The 21,497-nt window shown below is 41.3% G+C and overlaps 1 protein-coding gene across 2 annotated transcripts in view; it reads right to left on the bottom strand.

Moving 5' to 3' along the window:
- The window catches only part of CHCHD6 (coiled-coil-helix-coiled-coil-helix domain containing 6), a 336,103-nt gene that overhangs the window by 245,588 nt on the left and 69,018 nt on the right, over positions 1-21,497 (bottom strand). Inside the window, exon 5 of one of the 2 annotated variants that reach the window (XM_063426260.1) lies at positions 2,465-2,485. The exons of the other annotated variant lie outside the window; for it this stretch is intronic. Coding sequence (XP_063282330.1) covers positions 2,465-2,485 — 21 coding nt within the window. The remainder of the gene's footprint in view (positions 1-2,464; positions 2,486-21,497) is intronic. 2 annotated transcript variants of the gene reach the window in all.

Below are 21,497 nucleotides of genomic sequence, written 5' to 3'. Positions count from 1 at the left end.
CCGATCTGTGGTGAGCAGTATAGCCCTAGCTATGTAGTTCTTTCAACTCCCCAACCAGACCACTTACAATAGGTTCAATGACAGACTGCACGGGCTTCCGCTACTAAAACACACACAGTCTCCAGACATAGCCCCTCCCACACACAAAGTCTACATACACAACACACAAAGTCTACTCACTCAACAATCAGCCTCACCAATGCCTACCCACACACAACATACAGAAAATATACACAGCCATCCGACATACAACACACGGTCACCCTATTATACACACAATAGAAACAACAGCCTCCACACCACGGCCTTCATCACACATATACTACCTCTCACCCACATGCAACCTTTCACACACACAAACTGGTGGAGAAACAGTGACATATGCTAGGTAGGGTTAAAGCCACAGAGGGGAATAAAACATAGCAGAGGCAGTGGTAAAGAGACCGATATGGGCTATGTGTAGTAGTTTCCTGGTAATAAAATGGTTCTCTTAAAATTGAAAGGAGCTCTGCAACAAATGTTCAGAAACAACATTGGGAATTATTTAGCTGCTTTAAACAAACAGTGACAGTTTTTGAACAAGCACGGTGTCCACCTCTTAAGAAATTAAATGTTATGTCCACATCCATATTTTTAAAAAAAAGTAAAAAAAAAAAAAAAAAGGGATTTAAAAGTCAACTTTCATACTGCGCTAACAAGCAACCTCTGCTGATTTGGACAGAGTTGTCTGCTCATACATCCCGTTGACAAGCACAGTCAGAGTTTAAGCGCTCTTACAAAAAAATGGTTTGATTATGAGCAAAGCTAAAAAAATGTTGCAGATTTTAATGAACATTATATATGCAAAAACTCATTAGGAGAGAAGACCTGTGATCTGCGGACTGCGGAATGGAACCAATGTTAAGGTTATTCCGGTAATCGCTGTCTGAAAGGTGTTAGAGGGGTAGTAATTGCCATCTGCAATTAGCATGCTTTCACTTTAGAAAAGCTCTTCCTTTTTCCCCATTTAATTTAAACCACTTAGCGGATTCATCTAAAGGTTTATGGTATATGGTCGGCTCTGACTTTATTTGCTGTATTTTTTTTTTTCTTAGCATAATCTTTTCTTAGTACAATCATTTTTCTTTCTTTTTTAGTCCTAGACTAGAAATGCAAGCTGTAAATATGTAAACATGTCCGAGCAACACTTCTGATTGACCTGAGATGGGCACTTACAACAAAAATGTGACCCCACATTTATATGTACTGGGCACACAGGAACACACATGGCACTTGGAAGGGGGTGAATAATAATGCTTCTCCTAGATGGACTTGCCGGAAGCAGTCCTGTCTTCAAGCCTCTGGGCCACTCACCATTCATAGCAGCCGCTCTTATTGGTAGCTGTTCCAGTTTCATACAGTTAAGGATTAAGGCACCTACACTAAGCTGTAAATTGTTTATGGTGACTGAGGGAGTGCGTTAGTGCTGCTGGGAGATGAACTGGAAGAGAAATGTTGCTGCAGGGATATGCATTTGTGGGACATGGTTGCAATGAGATGTGCCTGTAAAGTGGGGAGGCAGCATTGTGCTCTTGGACCTAGGCAGCACAATGTCTTGTACCCACAGCGACAAGAAAAATTAAAGGCCCAAATGAACGCAAAATGATGCCTGTGTGGGAAAAACACAGTTCTATTATTTTGCATTGCATTGGATTTACTGCCAGGATGTTAACACTTTTTCATTTTCTTTTTATTTATTATCAATGTCACAAGGCGTGAACAGGCTATCCAAATTGAGGGACGATGTCACAATGGCAGGTAAAATAGTATTTAGACATTCTAAGCATCATTACTATTATTACAGCTTAATGTGGTGGTATTGGTGCAAAGAGACTGTCCCTACAGTCTGACAATTGTAAATACTGCCTTTTCTCAGCCTGGCTCGAGCTGTGGCCACTGTGACACAGGCAGGGCAAGGCGAGGTAAATAAACCTTCTTTGGATCAACTGCAAAAAACAGATGTGAGAAATGCTTAAATCTATGGACACGTTTCTTTTCAGCCTATGTAACTATATATATATTTCAGTTCCCCATGGCCAGGGTTTGAATTACATGGGATAAATGTTATCGTTCAAAATACAGGTTTGTATTTTTAACATTAGAGTGCTCCTTTAACAATTAAAATGAAAAAGAATAATTCAAATACTACATGAAAGGTCTGGGTACAAACCCTACCGTCTTTATACAATTAAATGACTCTTTCCCCAGGAGCACAGTTTTTTTTAGACGCCTGTTATATTAGCTACATGTTCTGCTGATAACAAGCTGGAAAAAAACACTTAAAAGCAGAAAATAACAAAACAACAAAAAGACAAAGAAGAAAAAGAGAAAGAAATTAAAGAGACTACGGTTTCCACCAATAATCCCTACACAGTGACAACATGACAAGCGAAATAAGCAACAGCCAAAGCCAAGCATAGCTTACCCATTCATCCAAATCCGTAGGCTTTGCAAAATGAAAAAAAAAAAAGAGAGAGAGAAATAGGAAAAAGGGAGGGAACAGAAAGAGAGAAAATGAAGAATGTCAGTGATTTATTGAGCTGGACTCTGCTTCAATACAGAGCTTTGCATTTACCAAGTATGTAATACGTACAGCATCAAAGCAATATTCGCTGATGGTGGTTAAAGCTTCATTAGGGAACTGGTGGCCAAAAGGTAGATCTCCAGTTGTTGTAGTGCTATAAGTGTTAGGCTTGCAAAGCATTATGGGGCTGCAGCTTCATGATACCTGGGGATCTACCTTATGGCCATGCATGTGTTAAAGGAATGCTTGGATAGGGATTTAATAAAGCTCATCAGAAGAGCCATTAAACTGTGGATGTTGGGTACAGACCTGGGAATAGAAGTGCTCAAAACTAGACAATGCAGAACTTTTTTTTCCCTTTTATTCAATATAAAAATATCTTTTTATCATGACATTTAATTTCTGAATAAATGTTTAAAACAAAAAAGAAGAAAAAAAGCTATAATAGAAGAAATTGTATAAATAACTTACAATGGAATTATTTGATTTTACTAGTGTCTAGACACACTCTTTGCTGAAAGGGCTTGTTCATTCAACAGAGGAAAAGGAGGCCAATTTGTCAAGATGCCTTTTCCTTTTTTTTCTCCCCTGTTCTATAATGTCTATAATGTGGCTTAAGGAATCTAATGTAAGCTGAAAAACCAGGGGGAACAAAGCTGCAGCTAGCCTTTGTCGATGAGTTGTGTATTAAAAACCTTCATGCTGAAGCCTAGGCTTTTTGTGAGAGATTAGCCGGCCACTCGCTCCTCACAGCCAATCCTGTTCAAAATTGTCATTTGAGGCATAAACAAGCGATATGTAAAAACAAACTTAGTAACTGGAATACATAATCAAACAAGTGCACCAGCTGCAAGGACGGAAACAAGTAGTGCTGTCATTAGCTCCTGTGTGTGTTTTCATGAAAAAGGACAGCATTAGGATAAATACCTGGTAACTTGTTAAATTATCACTTACATCAGGGCTGTCTAATCTTTGCTCACAAGATGAACTACAATTTACAAGATGTGGGCCAAGTTGGATATCCTGATGTACACATACATGTGCAATGTATGCATTCACATTAGACCACCTAGTTAACATTTACATTGAAATATATTTGTAGAAACGTCTACCTATGTAGTCTATTTAATTTAATGGGTTAATAGCAAGATGACCCCTTACCTAAAACATTCTGCAGATAAATAGGTTATCATCTAACCTCTACAAAGTGAAAAATCAATGAACTCTTCATAATGAGAGATCAGTAAACGCTACAAAATTAGTGATTATTTTCAAACGCTATAAAATGGGGACTAATGAACTTTGTACAAAATATTTTAAGCTTCCTGTTCTGTTCTGTTATATATATATATATATAGGTATTAAGGCCGTTTGGCCTGTATTTGTGGGAGGGGCTTAAATTAATTCACTCCCCTATATAAGGGACACCCCTTACCTGACTCATATCGCTTGAGGTCAGCACCCACTCCTCATTTCAACACTTTCTCTTTTCTTTCCATTTACTTTTCTTTCTTACTCCTTGGTGGGCCCTCTTTATTTACAGGCCTACCGTATCGTCGGTCTCGGCACACCACAACCGACTTGCTCCCTTTTATACTATCCTACGCTTATGCTAAATCTTTACTCCATATACGGCTATTTGCCCCTTACACAAATATATATATAATATCTTTTTTTTTTTCAACCTTTTTTTTCGACTCTTTAAAAGACAGTATTCATATGTAAAAGTGGGTAATATGCATAGGTTTTTTTAAAGATAAAAGGAATATGTTAGTCTTAGGAATACAAATATGTATACCATAAAATAAAGGGTCCCTCTGCCTGCCCGAAACGTGAAAAAAGGGTTAACACAAATTCTAGGCAATTTTCGATGTTTTATTCAATACTGTAATAACCAGAAAATTAATCATTTAATACTAATAGCCAAGTCAAAAGCCATGCTATTCCTGACCAGGAAAGATGTGTATTGACCGATGTGTCATTAAACACAGCCATGGTGAGAAGAGAGGCTTAAGGCGCAACAATGATAAGTTTATACATCTAGCGTTTTTCCAACAAACACATTATATTGACAAAAGCACTTTTTTTCTTTCAATATCAACTGATATCAAATGATAACATTTCTGGATACACAGTAGTGCAATTAGGTGCTCAGCTCTATACCTCAATGACAAACAACAAGTAACAAAAAAATAAAAAAAAATAAAAAAGGCAAGACATTCTTCTACTAAGTGGAGCTGTTTTGGTTCTGTGTGCAGTGCTGATATAGGAAGTATTCACTTTAAGACTTATTACTAACTGATGAATGTATAGTCTAATCTGAATGCAGAACATTTAACACATACATTACCTGAGACGAGCTTTGGAAGAAGCTCTAAAAACAAGAAAAAAAGATAAGGGCATTGCTGACTTTTCATTACATTCAGTGGTATGTAATAACACGCTGTTTGAGAAAGAGGGTCCCTCATCAGTAGCCCCAACATTGCGGACATGGGTAGCAATCAGTGGAGCGGCTCACTTGACGCGAAACGGAGCCCTCTCGTACCACTGATGCATAAACCATTCCAGAGTGGGGGGTTTCCACGTAGAGCCTGGTCCTTTCTAGGAGACGTGGAATACATCCCACTGAAGAGGGCCCTGGGAAATTCTGGCCTAAAAACCATGGAATACCTGCTGGGCAATGAAGCCCCAACCCAGCTGCACAGGTTTAACTACACTCAACTATAGCATTTCTACCGTAATACCCGCGACAAAGCTGCCTTACGCCGACATCTATCCTGGTTTGAATAACTTTGCATCCTCCACAACGAATAGCCCAAGCAATACTCTATCAACATCTCCTGGTGGGCGGCATGGACAACAGGACGACCTTCAAGCGGCAATGGGAAGAGAGAACGGGGATATCGTTCTTTGATGCCAAACGGGAGAAGATCCTGATTTTACATCACAAGAGCGCCATAAGCTCTGGATACCAGGAAGTAAATGTTTGTATTCGCTTGGGAGCAGGCCAGGGGGAGGTGGGTGGGAGGGATGGGAATGCCTACTATGACCACAATACTTAAATTACACGGAAGGTAACAGGTAACACTACAAAAAAAAACCCACACTGATTCTGTGTGGGACATGTCGCGGATAACCAATCCCCGAGACCTTCAGGTGCCTAACACCTGAAATGAGCACTAAGGAAGCTGAGGCTTATGCCTTCTCTGAATTGAGCACACATCTTTTCAGTGATGGCGCCAGTCAGGCACTCATTTGACCTTCATAATCTTAGACAATAGCCTCAGACTTAATCTCTCAAGCAGTTGAGCTGTGAACCAAGTAGCTGACATCGGGTCACCTCTTCTAAGTAATCTTTTACTGCCTTTAACTACTCTTGTTAAAGGGACTCTATAGTCAACATATAAAAGCAAGAAAGACAGGTCCCCCAGCCTTCCTTCTTGCTTTTATATGAACTTTAATTTATTTAAAATAATTTTCGGAGCGTTTTTATATTAAAAGCTTACCTCCGTTCCAGCGCCGAGCTCCCAGCCATGCCGCGCCCCCTTTTTCGTCAAAATGACGAAATCGCGGGGGCCCAATAGGACGCTTCTCAGAGAGAAGCGTCATCGCGATGTGGTGCGCATGCGCGGCTTCGCACTGCACCAATCGCGTTCTTCATAGAGCGGCATTGACAGCCGCCCTATGAAGAAACTCAGCGCTTTACCGTGCATGTGCGCGGAATGCGCGTTCGCGAGCTGAGCTGTCTGATTGACAGCTCAGCTCGCTTTCTATACCCGCCCCCCTCCTACTCCAAACTTTGCATGCAAACACTATATATAGAGATTTCTCTATATATAGTGTTTGCATATAAACACACATATTGTTAAACATACACACACACTTTAAATAAATATTATTAAACACATACACACTCTATTTCTACTTCTTTCTATTTATCTATATCTATCCATTTCTATCTATCTAATTCTTTCTATCTATCCATATCTATCTATTTCTATCTATTCCTTTCATCCATATACATCCCCAAATCCATCCACTCCCATCATCCATATCATCCATTCACTCCCATCATCCACATCCATCCCCAAATCCATCCACTCCAATCATCCATATCATCCATCCACTCCCATCATCCACATCCATCCCCAAATCCATCCACTCCCATCATCCATATCATCCATCCACTCCCATCATCCATATCATACAATAAGGGGGGGGACCTATTGTCCCCCCCGGCCCCCACCCCTAAGCGGTGGGTGGGGGCCCTAAAATTAACAATAAAGGGGGGGACCTACTGCCCCCCCCCTCCGGCCCCCACCCCTGAGCGGTGGGTGGGGGCCCTAAAACTAACAATAAGGGGGGGACCTAAATACAAAGGGGGGACCCTAGTTAACCCTTCCCCCCCCCAAAAAAAATAATATCTCCCTACCTACCCCCCTCAACCTAAAAATAATGAGGGGGGGACCTTTAAGATATGAGATAAAAACAACAACCGACAACAACCGACGCAATTTAAAAAAAAAAAAAAAAATCGTGGCAAGGCTTTATAAGCCTTCCCCCGTCCTGCAAAGCTCAGTCTGCGCGGAGCCCTCCATGGGTGAACATGATTTTTTTTTTTTTTATTGCGTCGGTTATTATGGCTTTTTATTTGCCCTTTTTTGGGGCTGAAGAAAGAAGATTTTAGAAGAAAGAAAACATCGAATGGTAAGTTATTTTTATCTCTTTTTTTTTTTTTTTTACAGGTTTTTTAGTTAAAGGTCCCCCCCTCATTATTTTTAGGGTGAGGGGGGTAGGTAGGGATATAATTTTTTTTTTTGGGGGGGGGGAGGAAGGGTTAACTAGGGTCCCCCCCCTTTGTATTTAGGGCCCCCACCCACCCACCGCTCAGGGGTGGGGGCCGGGGGGGGAAAGTAGGTCCCCCCCCTTATTGTTAATTTTAGGGCCGCCACCCACCGCTCAGGGGGGGGCCGGGGGGGACAGTAGGTCGCCCCCTTATTGTTAATTTTAGGGCCCCCACCCGCCGCTCAGGGGTGGGGGACAGTAGTTCCCCCCCATTGTGATTTTTAGGGCCCCCACCCGCCGCACAGGGGTGGGGGCCAGGGGGGACAGTAGGTCCCCCCCTTATTTTTAATTTTAGGGCCCCCACCCGCCGCACAGGGGTGGGGGCTGTGGGGGACAGTAGGTCCCCCCTTATTTTTAATTTGAGGGCCCCCACCCACCGCTCAGGGGTGGGGGCCGGGGGGGACAGAAGGTCCCCCCCAATTTAGTTATTTTTAGGGCCCCCACCCGGGATGGGGGCCGGAGAGGGGGAGGACAGTAGGTCCCCCCCTCATTATCTTCATGGCCCCCACCCACCGCCAGGGTTGGGGGCTGGGTGGGGGCCATGAAGATAATGAGTAGTTCTCCCCCCCCCCCCCTTCAACCACTATTGTGGCCAGAAAGAGTCCCTGTGGGTTCGGTCTTCAGCTGTCAGCTGAAGCCACTCCCACAGCAGTGCTGACAGCCTCAGCACACAAAGCGCGTTCACAGTGCTTTGTGTGCTGATAGCCCGTCTGAAGTATTCACCCATGCGTGAATACGTCAGACGTGAATGAGGCCTTTTTAGGGACTCGGAAGTCCCTCTGGTGGCCGTCTGATTGACTGCAACAAGAGGTGTTCCAAGCTTTCAATGTAAACACTGCATTTTCTCAGAAAATACAGTGCTTACAAGAAAAGGGCTGCAGGGAGCTGCAGCACTCACCTGAACAACCTCATTAAGCTGAAGTTGTTCAGGTGACTATAGTGTCCCTTTAATTTACACAATGTTAAACTCTAACAATAATTGAAGTGCCTTCTTGAGGACCTGCGTGTCCTACTAGGTGACTCCTCTATGTAATCCTTTATCATTTATACTACAATAAAAACTTGAATTTACCTAAAGACAAGAAAAAAAAAATGAATGTGCTTTGGAAGTTCAACTCAAAAAACTGAATTTACTGAGTCACCACAACCCAAACAACTATGGGTGTGCAGAAGCAATTTCATGCAAATAAAAAAGTGGAAAGGCAGCTGGATAAAATAAATACATTTTTTAAAAATGATTTGCAGAGGCAGCTCAACGTAAAAACTCATTTTTTACTTAATGGAACACTATTGAAGCATGTATTCCTGACCCTACAGTGTTAATATAGGTATTTAGTCCCATTGCCTCCCTTAAATAGTGCATACAATACATCTTATTTCATTGCACTAGTTCAACCCCCCCCCCCCCCCCCCCATCTTCCTCCTTGGCTGACACCATCAGAATTAACAATCTTAGCCAATCGCATTAGATTGGCTGAGATCGTCACTTCTGAAGATCACAGCCAAGGAGGTGGGGCAGTGGGTGAAGTCAAGCACCACCCTGGCCAACCAGCATCTCCTCATAGAGATGCATTGAGCCAGTGCATCTCTATGGGGAAAATTCAGCATCACTGAAAGTCAGTGCTGCACACTGTACAGCACTGACCCAGGAAACCCCTGTAGTGGCCGTCTGAGGAGTGGCCACTTGAGGTGTTCCTAGGCAGTAATCTAAACACTGCCTTTTCTCTAAAAAGGCAGTGTTTATATTACAGAGCCTGCAGGGACAGGCTTTAGAGATCAAAAAACTACATTAAGCTGTAATTGTTTGGTGACTATAGTGTCCCTCTAAGTGTGAAGTAACAAGAATTCAAAATTAACTTAAAATTTTAGGCCAAAATATCCAATGGACAAAATATTCTAAAAGTCACCTATGTTTTCAGTTCAGCTATTTTGCGTAAATTTGAAATTCATTTTGAATCCCAAACATTTACATTTAGGGAATAACCTCTTGGGGTACAGTAGTTTACTCCATGAAAGCAATTGTTTGCAGAGTCTATCTAACCAGAAAGTGTGGAGGAATGCAATGCAATGATTAATTAAAGAAATAAAGAATGCGCAGAGGCTTACTGATTAATCAGTCTTTAGGTAAAAGGCATAATTTATCTTGGTGAACTAGACATGCATAGAGGGGGTGTGATTGGAAGGAAACACATTTCTGCATATTTCCCAATTAAATAAATGAGATCTACTGTGAAATGGCAGAATACATCGGCACGTTTAAATCAATGGCATGAACAGTTATGCGCAAATTGCGTACATCTTCTCACCTGTACGCTTCACTAACTCAATCTGCCCCAGCATCATGTGATATCATCCTGGGCCTCATTTTTTATTCCGGCAACTCTGGGGGTCAGGCTTTGTACTATAGAAAGTGGTTACCTTGTTTCCACACCTGCTCTGCATTAGCATAGCTGCTGTTTTCTCAGTCATCAAAATTCATATACTTTCACACATTTACTCTCCATTGAGACAATCTGCAGTGACAGAAGGGGCTCCCCGCTCTCGTGCCTCCCCCCCCTCCCCCCTCCCTCCTTCCATCCTGGCCAAGCTCTCGTTCCCCCCTTTACGAATTCTCTGCTCAGGTCTGTGAAGCGCAAAATTGCAGACATTTCAAATTAAAGAGAGAAAAAGGGAGAGAACCTTATCAAATCAGCATTAGCATCATCCAAAAGTCTTTAAATTAAATTGGGCAAAGAAATATTATATGCCGTGAAAGGAGGATTGTAAAAGAAGTTGTATTAACACAGATCGAGAGAAAAATGTATGTATTCCATGTTATCGCTTGTAGCCAGGGGCTCTTTACCAAGTCAATTCAAAACGTGTGCCCCATTCACTACCCTGAACATACAAACCATGACTCCAGTGTGTTCCATGTACTCCTCTCCAGGAACAAATATGCTAAGTTCCTGTACCCGAATTTCTGTGCACATTCCTGTTGACAGTTTTCGCTAAGATTTTAAAGGATCACTATAGGGTCAGGAACACAAACATGTATTCCTGACCAGATAGTGTTTAAACCACCATCTAGCCCCCCTGGACCCTTCATGCCTCCATAAATATAGCAAAATCTTACTGTATTTAAGCCAGAAGCTGTAACTCAGCATGCTGTTTGCCTCAAAAAAACAAGCAGTCTGCTGACATCATCAGAAGTGGTAGCCTGATCCAATCACAGTGCTTCCCCATAGGATTAGCTGAGACTGACAGAGAGGCAGATCGGGGCAGAGCCAGCACAATTCAAACACAGCCCTGGCCAATCAGCATCTCCTCATAGAGATGAATTGAATCAATGAATCTCTATGAGGAAAGTTCAGTGTCTGCATGCAGAGGGAGGAGATACTGAATGTTTGGATGCATTTTAGGCAGCCATGACCCAGGAAGGATCTCTAACAGCCATCTGAGGAGTGGCCAGTGAAGTTATCACTAGGCTGTAATGTAAACACTGCATTTTCTCTGAAAAGACAGTGTTTACAGCAAAAAACCTGAAGGTAATGATTCTACTCACCAGAACAAATGCAATAAGCTGTAGTTGTTCTGGTGACTATAGTGTCCCTTTAACATTTCCGTTTAAACCAGCTACATAACCCTGCACTTTCCGAGCACAGCAGGATTAAACAGAAGTCGACCCTAGGTGGCCACCTGGGCCGAGGGGTTAGACAGGGACCCCAGAATCATAAGTTTGCTTGGCCATACGTGAAAATTATGAGCCCCCAAAATGGTAACCCTAGGGCACAATGAAATATTAATCATTCTCTGGCCAAAAACATATAACATCAAGTTATAAAATACATTAAAAACAAAATATAAAACAGGTTGTTATGAATGACAGTATCCACATAGCAACAAGGTCAGGGGTTGAGATGTTTATTAGTCGGATATGAAACAAAAAATCCAGAAATAAAAAAAGAGATAGTTGTTCACCATAGCTGAGTAAATGAGAAAGAGGTTTTCCTCTTTAATTTTATTTCAATAATCAGTAGGTAGCCTGAGAACAGGTAGCCACAGTGGAACATTTAATTGTCTGGATTACACTTAGGGAATTTCACCATAAGTAATTGTATTCTATTAGTTGTCAACACTGGCAGGAGGTGCATCTGATGTACCTCACACTTGCGGACATGGGGCACCCTGTGGGAATATTTGATCAGGGGCCCAGTCAGGCACTGCAGCCTTTCACCAGTGCAACCTGGACGCTGTCAGGTCAGTTTCTCCTACCTAACAGAGACAGCCGTGCAGTAATGCATAGGAGGAGGAGACAGCCTAGACCAGATAAAAGCAATGACCAGCCTCAGTTAGCAGCCAGAATCGGACCAAAGGGAAGCCACTCTTCTGCACCCAGAAGGTGTGGAAGCATGGGGTGGCTGAAATCTGTAAATTATGACTTGTGTGTGTTTTCGTGTGTATGTGTATCTCTGTCAGAACGTGTGTATATATGGGTTATCCGTGAGTGTGTGTGGCTGTACATCTGTGTGTCAGTACGTATGTGTATCTGTGTCAATATGTGTGTGCGGCCACATATTTGTATATTTCATTGCATTCAAATGCCAACATTATGCACACATATACCCCTGCAGTCAAATGGAAATATTAAACACAAATGTAAATGTCCTCTGAAAAAAGCCCTTTTTTGGGTGATGACGAGAGAGGTAGTGACTGAAGTCTTTGGAGACTTGGTCTCTTGAAGTTCTGAAATGGCCCTGTTACATCTGACTGCTATGCCTATTTCCATGTATAAGAAATCAATTATGTGCCATTTGTTAAGGCCTTGATCCCCACCTTTTGGAAGACAGTTGAGATACCAACGAAAGACTGCTGGCTACAAAAAGTTGAGGAAATTCAGATTGCAGAGGCTGCACACGCTGCTATTGTTGACATGAGTACCAAACATGTAGATCAGCGGCAACCATGGTTCGTATTTATGGCAGAGCGAGAGGGGAGGAGTCAGGATAAACTGGAGGAAGTGCTGGTTGGAGGGGGGGTGGGGGGGGAGTGGGGCAGCATCTACCTTGGATCCTTGTTTATTGTTTTGTCTGCTCTTTCTGATCCCTTCCTTTGTAGCATTGTGGGGAGTTACTCTCTGCACAGTAGGGAAACACTGCACTTAGCTAAGGTTTCTTTGACAAACCAACAACTGGAGGGAATACGTCAATCACCCACTTATTTTTGATAAACCACATTATACCTCTCTTATTCCATGTTTTTTATTTGGCATTATGTTATCTGTAATCCTGCTCTTGCTTTGGAGCCCTGCAAGTCTCAAATTTTTATCAAAATACAAAATGGTTAAAATGATATAATAATAATAATAATAATAATGTATTTTTTCTGGGTATTTTTCCCTCCAAAGTTGTGTTATGGCTACTTTGGCATGACATTATTTAATTAGAATTCTCACTTTATTGAATAATCCTGTAAGAATATATGTGAAGATGCAATTCGAAAAGAGAAATGTGCATTTCTGTCTTTAGGGGTGCTGCAGGGAAACAGTTTTTTGTTTATTTTGCTTGTATACATTTCTCTAAATTCTGAAATTATTATTATTATTGTCATTTATATAGTGCCAACAGATTCCGTAGTGCTTAAATTGAACTATATGTTATCTGTGTTAGTTTAAAGGGACACTATAAGCATCAAAACAAATTCAGTTTAATGAAGCAGTTTTAGTGTATACATCATGCCCCTGCAGTCTAACTTTCATCACTTTTGTTTCTGTTTATGCAGCCGTAGCCACACCTCCCCTTCCTGTGAATGACACAGGCTGCAGGGGAAAAAAAGATTTTATTTTCAATGAGATGGTAGCTTTATAAGTGTTTATCTCCTGCTATGTAAATTGATCTCTAATCACACACTTGCTGGTCCTGGAAGGCTTTTTACAGGACAGGAGAGAATATATTCTAAATTAAACAGAATGTGCAATAAAGGAAGTTTAAACATTAGATGACTCTTTACAGGAAGTGTTTAGGAAAGCTGTGTAAGTCACATGCAGGGAGATGTGACTAGGGTTGCATAAATAAAGTTGTTTAACGCTTAAATGGCAGTGAATTGAACAGTAAGAGTGCAGGGGCATGATCTATACACCAAAACTGCTTCATTAAGCTGCAGTTGTTTTGGTGCCTATAATGTTCCTTTAACTTCATAAATGTTATTCCTACTAATAGTCTGCTATTTATCCAAGGAGAGGTCTAACTACCATTCTGACGTCGAGAAGAAATAGTCTTGCATGCTATTTTACCGACAAGATTAAACAGTTAAGGAAATAATTCTCTCCCCTTTGCAAATCCCTCTTGCAACCACACATGGACTGTACCTTCCCTACCCTACAATCCTTCTTCCCAGCTACAGAAGAGGAGGTGGCTTCGCTTCTCTTCTCCTCTCGTCCCACCACTTGTCCGCTTGATCCAGTACCTTCCCACCTTATCAGATCCCTCTCCCCTTGTCTTGTACCGTCCTTAACACACATCCTAAACTGCTCTCTTTCATCTGGTGATGCCTGCTCCCCTTAAGCATGCTACTGTCATACCCATCCTAAAAAAAAAAAAACATTCTTAGACCCGTCTTCCCCTTCCAACTATCGTCCCATATCCCTGCTTCCTTTTTCTTCAAAACTCCTAGAAAGACTTGACTTTACTCATATGACTCACTTCCTAAATTCCAACTCCCTCCTTGATCCTCTTCAATCTGGCTTTTGCCTCTCCCCCTTTTCCTCCCCCCCCCCCACTCTTCTGAGACTGCTCACAACTAAATTCAAAGGCCACTACTCCAAACTAATTCTTCTTGACCTCTCTGCTGCCTTTGGCACTGTTGATCATGTCCTCCTTCTCCAAACTCTTCAATCCCTCGGTCTCTGCGACACTGTCCTCTTGTGGTTGTCCTCCTATCTCTCCCAACGTTCATTCAGTGTCTCCTATTGCAAACACACCTCCTCCTCTCACCCTGTTTCATTTGGAGCCCTCCAATGATCTTTTCTTGGTTCCCTTCTGTTCTCTCTTTATACTGCCTCCATTAGCAAACTCATTAACTCCTTTGGATTCTGATACCATCTGTATGCCGACGACACCCAGATATATCGCTCCTCTCTTGATCTTTCCCCCCGCGGTCCTGCAGCGTGTCACTGCTTGCCTTTCTTCACTCTCTGATTGGATGTCCTCCCGCTTTCTGAAACTCAATCTCTCTAAAACTGAGCTTCTTATTTTCCCCCCTCATAATGCTGATCCTCCTCCTTCGCTTTCCCTGCAAGTTGATGATACTTGGATCAGTCCATCCTTGTAAGCTCGTTGTCTTGGTGTTCACATATTCAGCATGTTGCTAAAACCTGTCGATTCCACCTTAAAAATATTGCCCACTTCCGCCCCTTTCTCACACAAGAAGCTGCCAAGGAGCTTGTTCATGCTCTGGTAATCTCTCGCATGGACTACTGTAATTCTCTCCTAGTTGGTCTCCCCAAAAGCTAAACTGCCCCGCTACAATCTTTAATGAATGCCGCCACCAGTATGATCTATCTCACCCGTCTCTTCTCCCATACCTCGCCCCTCTGTCGATCCTTACACTGGCTTCCTGTATCCTATAGGTGTCAATTCAAAATACTAACCCTCACCTATAAAGCTCTAACCAACTCAAGCCCCTCTTACATTTCTTCCCTTATTTATAGATATGCCTCTTCTCTGTCTCTCCACTCTGCAGGTGACCTTCGCCTGTCCGCTTCTCACACCCTTACTACTAACTCGCGCTTGCAGGATCATCTTGCGGGCGGCTCCCTTCTTTTGAAACAGCCTGCCTACCCCCATCAGACTCTCCCCTAGTCTTCAATTATTTAAGAAGTCCCTAAAAACACATCTGTTCAGAAATGTTTATGGACTCCCAGAGTAATTTATCTATACTTACCCAAATCTGTCTCTCGCTCTCCTAAAAGAGCCATACTCCACTCTCACCTCCAGCTCTGCTACTTTTCCACCTTGTTTGGTGGCGGCCACCTTTGCTGCCCTGTTGTGTATTTGTACCCCACCTCCTCTAGACTCTAAGCTCATTTGAGCAGGGCCCTCATCTACCTATTGTTCCTGTGTCACTGTGTAATTGTCTCATTTATTGTATATACACCCCTTTCATAATATTGTAAAGCGCTGCGGAATTAGTTGGCGCTATATAAATACCAATAATAATAATTTACTATTTTTGGCAAAACTGGAATGTAGTCCATGGAACAGCGCAGCTGAGGGAATAGGGCCTTGACAAAGCTAGGAGGCAGGCATAGAAAATAGGGATAAGTTAATTAGCTATAATGTTAGTGGGGGAGATATTTGGGGATATATAAGTTGGCCATTTAATGGAATTGGCCATTTTAATTTTACCGCCACTTACCTGTTGTGGTGCCACCCTCCCTCCATTTTTAGTGGGGTACTGTGGATTTGCTACTGTTTTTTCACAGCGGCGGGGCTATTTGTGAGTAGAATGATTTGGAAGTGGGGTTGCTTATGCTTAGTTAGGAGTATTAAAGGGTTTTACAGTTTGTATTAGTAGGTTCGAGATGGTTGGTGACTCAGAGCCTGTAGGAGTATAGGGGTGTCTCGGTATACTCCTACAGTTTGACCAATTGGAAATGGTGCCAGTTGGCTGTGTGTTACGTGTTGTATATTATTGTTATAGTGTTTTACTCTTAATATCTATGTTGGCCATTGTCAGGGGTATTTGATGTACAGGGGGATGGCGGCTTGAAGTGTTGGTGTTAAGGGGTATGTTGGCAATGACCCTATTTGTTATAATTTGACATACACATAAAGCTGCGGAAATTTTGTCCCAACAGTAATCCTGTGCCTGTATATGGGGGGAAATTTGGTGGGGGAATATTGCAGACTATGCCTAAAGCACTATGCGCACGTCAAGCACATCAAACTGTTTGTTTTTTATTTAACTTTTATTTCTTTTGTGTCAACTGCAAAAACAGAAGTGAGAAAGGCTGAACTTGATGGACGCAAGCCTTTTTTGGCCTATAAACCTCTGTAAAGTTCTGCATTGAGGCAACTCCTCCCCCCAGCAATTGTTCCAAAATGTGTAAATCTAGTTGGCTAGTTATGTTCATGTTTATTTTCATTGGTTGGGGCAGTTGAATGTTCTCATGTACTGGCAAGAGAGGTTCCTTAGTGTTCATTTTAATGCTGCACTCAGCAATGCTGATATACATATAAACTATTATATCTAAGTAACTTGCTCTACATTCATTGGAATGTTGCACTTAGAAATTTTGATAACAGACACCCTAATTCCTACAAGAGAACACTGAATAAACAGAATAATTCATTTTAGAAGGAACACCTAGTGATACACTCAGTGGTGCGGATCAAGATTCTGATCTTTATGAGGGAACAAGGAATAAAGAGAATAATGTGTTAATCTCATAATTGGTTTAAAAAAAAAAAAAAAAAAAATCTTCCCTTGGCAGTAGAGTAAAACTAATACTAGTCTGTAAATATTCACTATCTTGACAGATAGACACAGGTAACATCAACATAGAGTGGAGAATTCATTTGATTTCTATTTCTATTCACCGTACTCATTTCAACAGTATCTCTTAGCTACCATTTTAAGGACAAATAGCTTATATTTAGTTTCCACAAATAAGGCATTTGCCTACAGTTAACCTTCACCCAATTCGAAGTCTAAAAATTAACACTTACTGCATACTAGTCACCAATCTTGGTACATATAACTGCTCTTTAGCCCACACTCAACCACAATTACTCTATGGTGCATATTCACTGTATGTATGACTAATTCTTGTATCGGACAATGGCCTAGATGTAATATTTTTGGATAAGCTTTTCAAATTATTTAATATTATGATAATATACTAATAATATTTTGTACTGATTTTTTTTTATATTTTAATGTTTTTAAAATAAGAAAAAAAGCATTTTTAAAGTTTATTCAAAGATATTAAATCATTAGAACAGCATATACAACAATATTAAAACCAGGCCAATGTTCTGCATCTCAAACATGCCTCCATATTACTTTATGCTGATAAGAGGCAAGGCAACTGATTGGACATAGTTATGATTACTGGGAACTAAAATAAATGTCTTAATAATCCAAAACTAGTTCAAGGTATGGATGTAGAAAGTAAGGGGAGATAGTGACAGGGCCCTGTAAGGAAATAGGTTAGGAAGAGAAGTGAAGGAGAAGTATTTAGAGTAGAATAGGGAGTAGTAAGTTCCCTCTGTGGGCTTCTAATGCCCAATATTTCCCCCTCATATCAGGGGGACACTCGTGAAGCAGCGAAGGCCGATGACACCACCCCCATAGTGGGTAGTTTAGTTCAAGAGGTAGTCAACACCGCACTGCCCATAAACCACACACGAGTGTATATAGGGTATGAGGCTTAGCCACCCAACACAGTAGCTGAGGATTCTAGATAAGATAGAAAGTTAGCTCCTCCAATTCCACGGAACCCCCTCATTAGCCCTGCTCAAGATAGTAAACATAAAAATAATAAGTAGTTCGTGATTTCTCGCCACCCACATAAACAATTAGATCTACTTCAATAATTAAGAATGAGGAGAGCCGTGGTTCCCCACCCCACGGTTTTGCATATTCAATTCACATAAGTGGCAAACAGAAACTTAAAAGGTAACTTACATAGAAAGTACTGCCAGGATAGTTGCCATGAGATCACCTCAATATTGACGAGGCAGCATGATTACCTAGAAGGTACCCAATAAACTCCCCTTAGCCTAGCTAGCCTGGACCTCTACCTTGCACCCGCCTGTCATAGTATCCCATAAAGGAGAACATCTTGGACCCTCCCAATTCTGATTCTTTTCAATCTTCTGGTGACATACCAATTACGCATGGATCACCACTGACTCTGAAGGAGACTTTGATGACATGACATGTTAATAACCCCGCTTACTGGAAGGTAACTCTTGCTACCGACGCCTTTAATGTTGACATAGGGCGTTATCGGTCTTAATATCCCTTACACTACTCCTAATCATACCTGGGGTAGGAAATGCCTACGACACAGGCGTCACACTGCTGATGATGTCGGGTTCTATCTCAGATACGGTTTGTTAAATACATAATTTATGTACTTTATAAACTCATGAGCCAATACTGCCACCATCATCTTCATTATCATCATATGTCTAGAAGCCTGAAAGCCTACTCTTCTCTACTCTTGTTGTATCTTTGTAATACTGACAAAAAAACTCAATAACAAATAATTTACAAAATAATCCAAAAATAGAAAAAAAAATTATTTCATGTAAGTCTAGTTAAGTTGAAGCACTCTCTTTAATGAATGGATAAAAAGTCCTTTTTGGTTTGAGGATATAAAAAGTCGATGTAAATTCTTCAGAATCTGAACATGTATGCAGGTTAGTTTTTTATGCGACTATTTTACTGTACCCAGTATAACATCTGGTCTAGGAAATAGCTAAGGGAAATACTCATAGTTACCAATCAAACTGGTCTTTCCACATCCACCAATTTATGTAAGTTCGTATCTACGATTTCACAACACATGTACATTTCTAATCATCTTTCCATGCTGTTTGATGCTAAGCTTCTTTAATGAACATGGGCATCTTGAACTCTTTGCATGTCTAACATAGATACAACAACTTTTCTTTTAAACAGAAGAACTCTCCCGGATAGCTTAGAGCTGAGGACTCCTTTATCTCAGAGAAAGCATTGAAAACCATTGGGCATTTTCCTCCCTGGAGCATCCTCAATGAATGAAAATATAATTTAAAAATTGTAAAAAGATCTTGATGAATAATGGAGATCATCAAGAATTACAAGAAAGAAAGTTAGGTATAGAAATCTAAAAAAAGATAAGTAGACCCCCACATGTCCTAGCTAGTTGTGGAATCTCAGCCATGGCACATTCGCTGAAGGTCAGACATTGTAGCACAGCATAGAATAGGTTAACCAATGTATTCATAGTTTGCCATGGAACAAATACCAAGTGGGCAAACCAACTGAAAGAGAGCATCATGATTAATTGCCCTTTTAAAATTGCAATTATGTCATTCAACAAAACCCATGAACATTAATTTACAATTTGCTGAGTGAATAATTGAATAATTACCACTTCCCTGAGCACAGTATACACTGTGAGAGTCAAAAAAGGAAGAAAATATAAAAAATTGAAAGAAAAGAGAAAATTGCCCTGTTTTTATTCCTTCATTTGGTGTCCTGGTTCTCAATATTGTTTCTCGATCAATGGCCTATATTTGGAGATTTAGGTCAAATGATGAAAAGTTAAGTTGAAAAAAGTTTTTTTTTAAAAAAACAAACACAAAACAAATACAATTTTTGACAAATTTGGTAGGTATGGCAAGGGCTCACTTGATTTTTCTAGTTATACAAGGACATTTTTACACATTTGACTTTTAACAAGCCACTACATCAAAAATGCATGTTTTCTTCAAAGTAACAAAATGCTATGTTACAGAAATGGGTTTGGATACGAGATATAGCCTTCAGGCAGAAGTATTGTTGACTGATATTAAAATATTCTACAGATAGACATAATGATGGTCTAAGCTCTAAATAATTCCAGTTACAGTTGTTATATAAATAATTGGCATACAAGGTGGGTTAACTAGTATATTTTACTCATCCAAATAAGTCAAAGTTTCTTAACTGCGGTTTATACGGCTCAACATGGGAATCATATTTATTATATTCTTATTATATATTTACATGGGGGAATAAAAGACCTGATACTCTTCTGTGACAAACTCCCCTTTCCAAGTGAGTTTGCCACGAGTTCCTGGAGGAGCCTGCTTGCCAGCCTCCTGCCCACAGACTATGGACCCTGTAAACTGTGATGTAAACGTCTCCGTTCGTGTATTTGGACTATATGGTTCGGGAACCGAACAGCCGACGAACCGGAGACCACCCTGGAGCTTGTTAAACCTAATTGATACTTTGTAGCAATTTCCACCGCAGTGTTCTAAGTGTTCGTCTGGGTGGCCACAATTCCTATGGACGACCACAAGGTGGCGGCCATCTTGTTCGCATGAACACAGGCAGCTGTGTTTGGTCGTCGAGTTCATGGAACTATATAGAACTATTTTCGGACACTAAAACTCCCGAACAACGCTGGACTTCCATGATCGCCTGCTTTCGGTTCTACACTTAGAAAGACACTGTTCGGTGGAAACGTTCCCACGAACAAGGGGAACAAGCTCCAGAGTAAGAACATTGACTATATTCGTTTTTTAAACTACCTCAAGCCCTGATTCTCTGGAACTGTTTTGGGCATGGGACCATGCGTGCGGTCGGTCAAATTATGACTTCCAGGAAATTCTTGAACCCCTGAACCGGTGTGGGTAATTTTTGGATATGTTGGTCACCCAGATAGGGGCTATCAGGGGGTGTACCTTTTGTGGCGATTTATGTATTTTTAAGATACTTTTGGGGTATTTGGGAAGTGTGTGTTTTTTGTGCCTGGTGATAATTGAGTTTAATAGAGTGCTTGACTCAATTATCTCCCAGGTACAGGAGAGGGATTATCTTGTTTTGCATGGGAGTCTCCTGGGCCTGAGAGCCAATGTAATCAGGGTGTATATTTTTACTGTAGTCTACTCTCAGGTCCAGGGGGGAGTGCCCCTGACATGGGGACCTGCATATAAGGCCAGTTGTGGCTGCCAATAGAGGTATTCCAGCTTGTACTTCCAGAACTATGTGTTGTCTGGTTACTGGGAGGGGAAAGGGCTATTCTTTAATCACTCTTCCAGTATGGAGGATTCAATGGGAAAAGTCCTTGTAAGGACTAGAGCTCCCAGGACTGAGAGTTCCAGGACCCCAGTCAAGCCACAGCGAAGTTTGTCCCCTGTTCCAGCTAGGAAGCGGTCCTTGGCGGAGGTACCCAGCCAGCGGTACAGGGAGCTCTGTTACATCTTCTATACTACATATATTTATGATGTGGCATTGTCCTACATATTAAAAATAGGGGGCCATAAGCCTTAACAAATAGCAAGGTCAGCTTAAAAGAGCAGAATGAACTTAAATGGAGTGAGAGCACCCCAGAAGAGGATACTTATGGTTA

The sequence above is a fragment of the Pelobates fuscus genome, chromosome 7 (assembly GCF_036172605.1).
Source record: "Pelobates fuscus isolate aPelFus1 chromosome 7, aPelFus1.pri, whole genome shotgun sequence".
In the NCBI taxonomy this organism is placed as follows: Eukaryota; Metazoa; Chordata; class Amphibia; order Anura; family Pelobatidae; genus Pelobates; species Pelobates fuscus.
The sequence above is the reverse complement of the archived record's forward strand: the minus strand, read 5'-3'. Positions and strand labels throughout refer to the sequence as shown.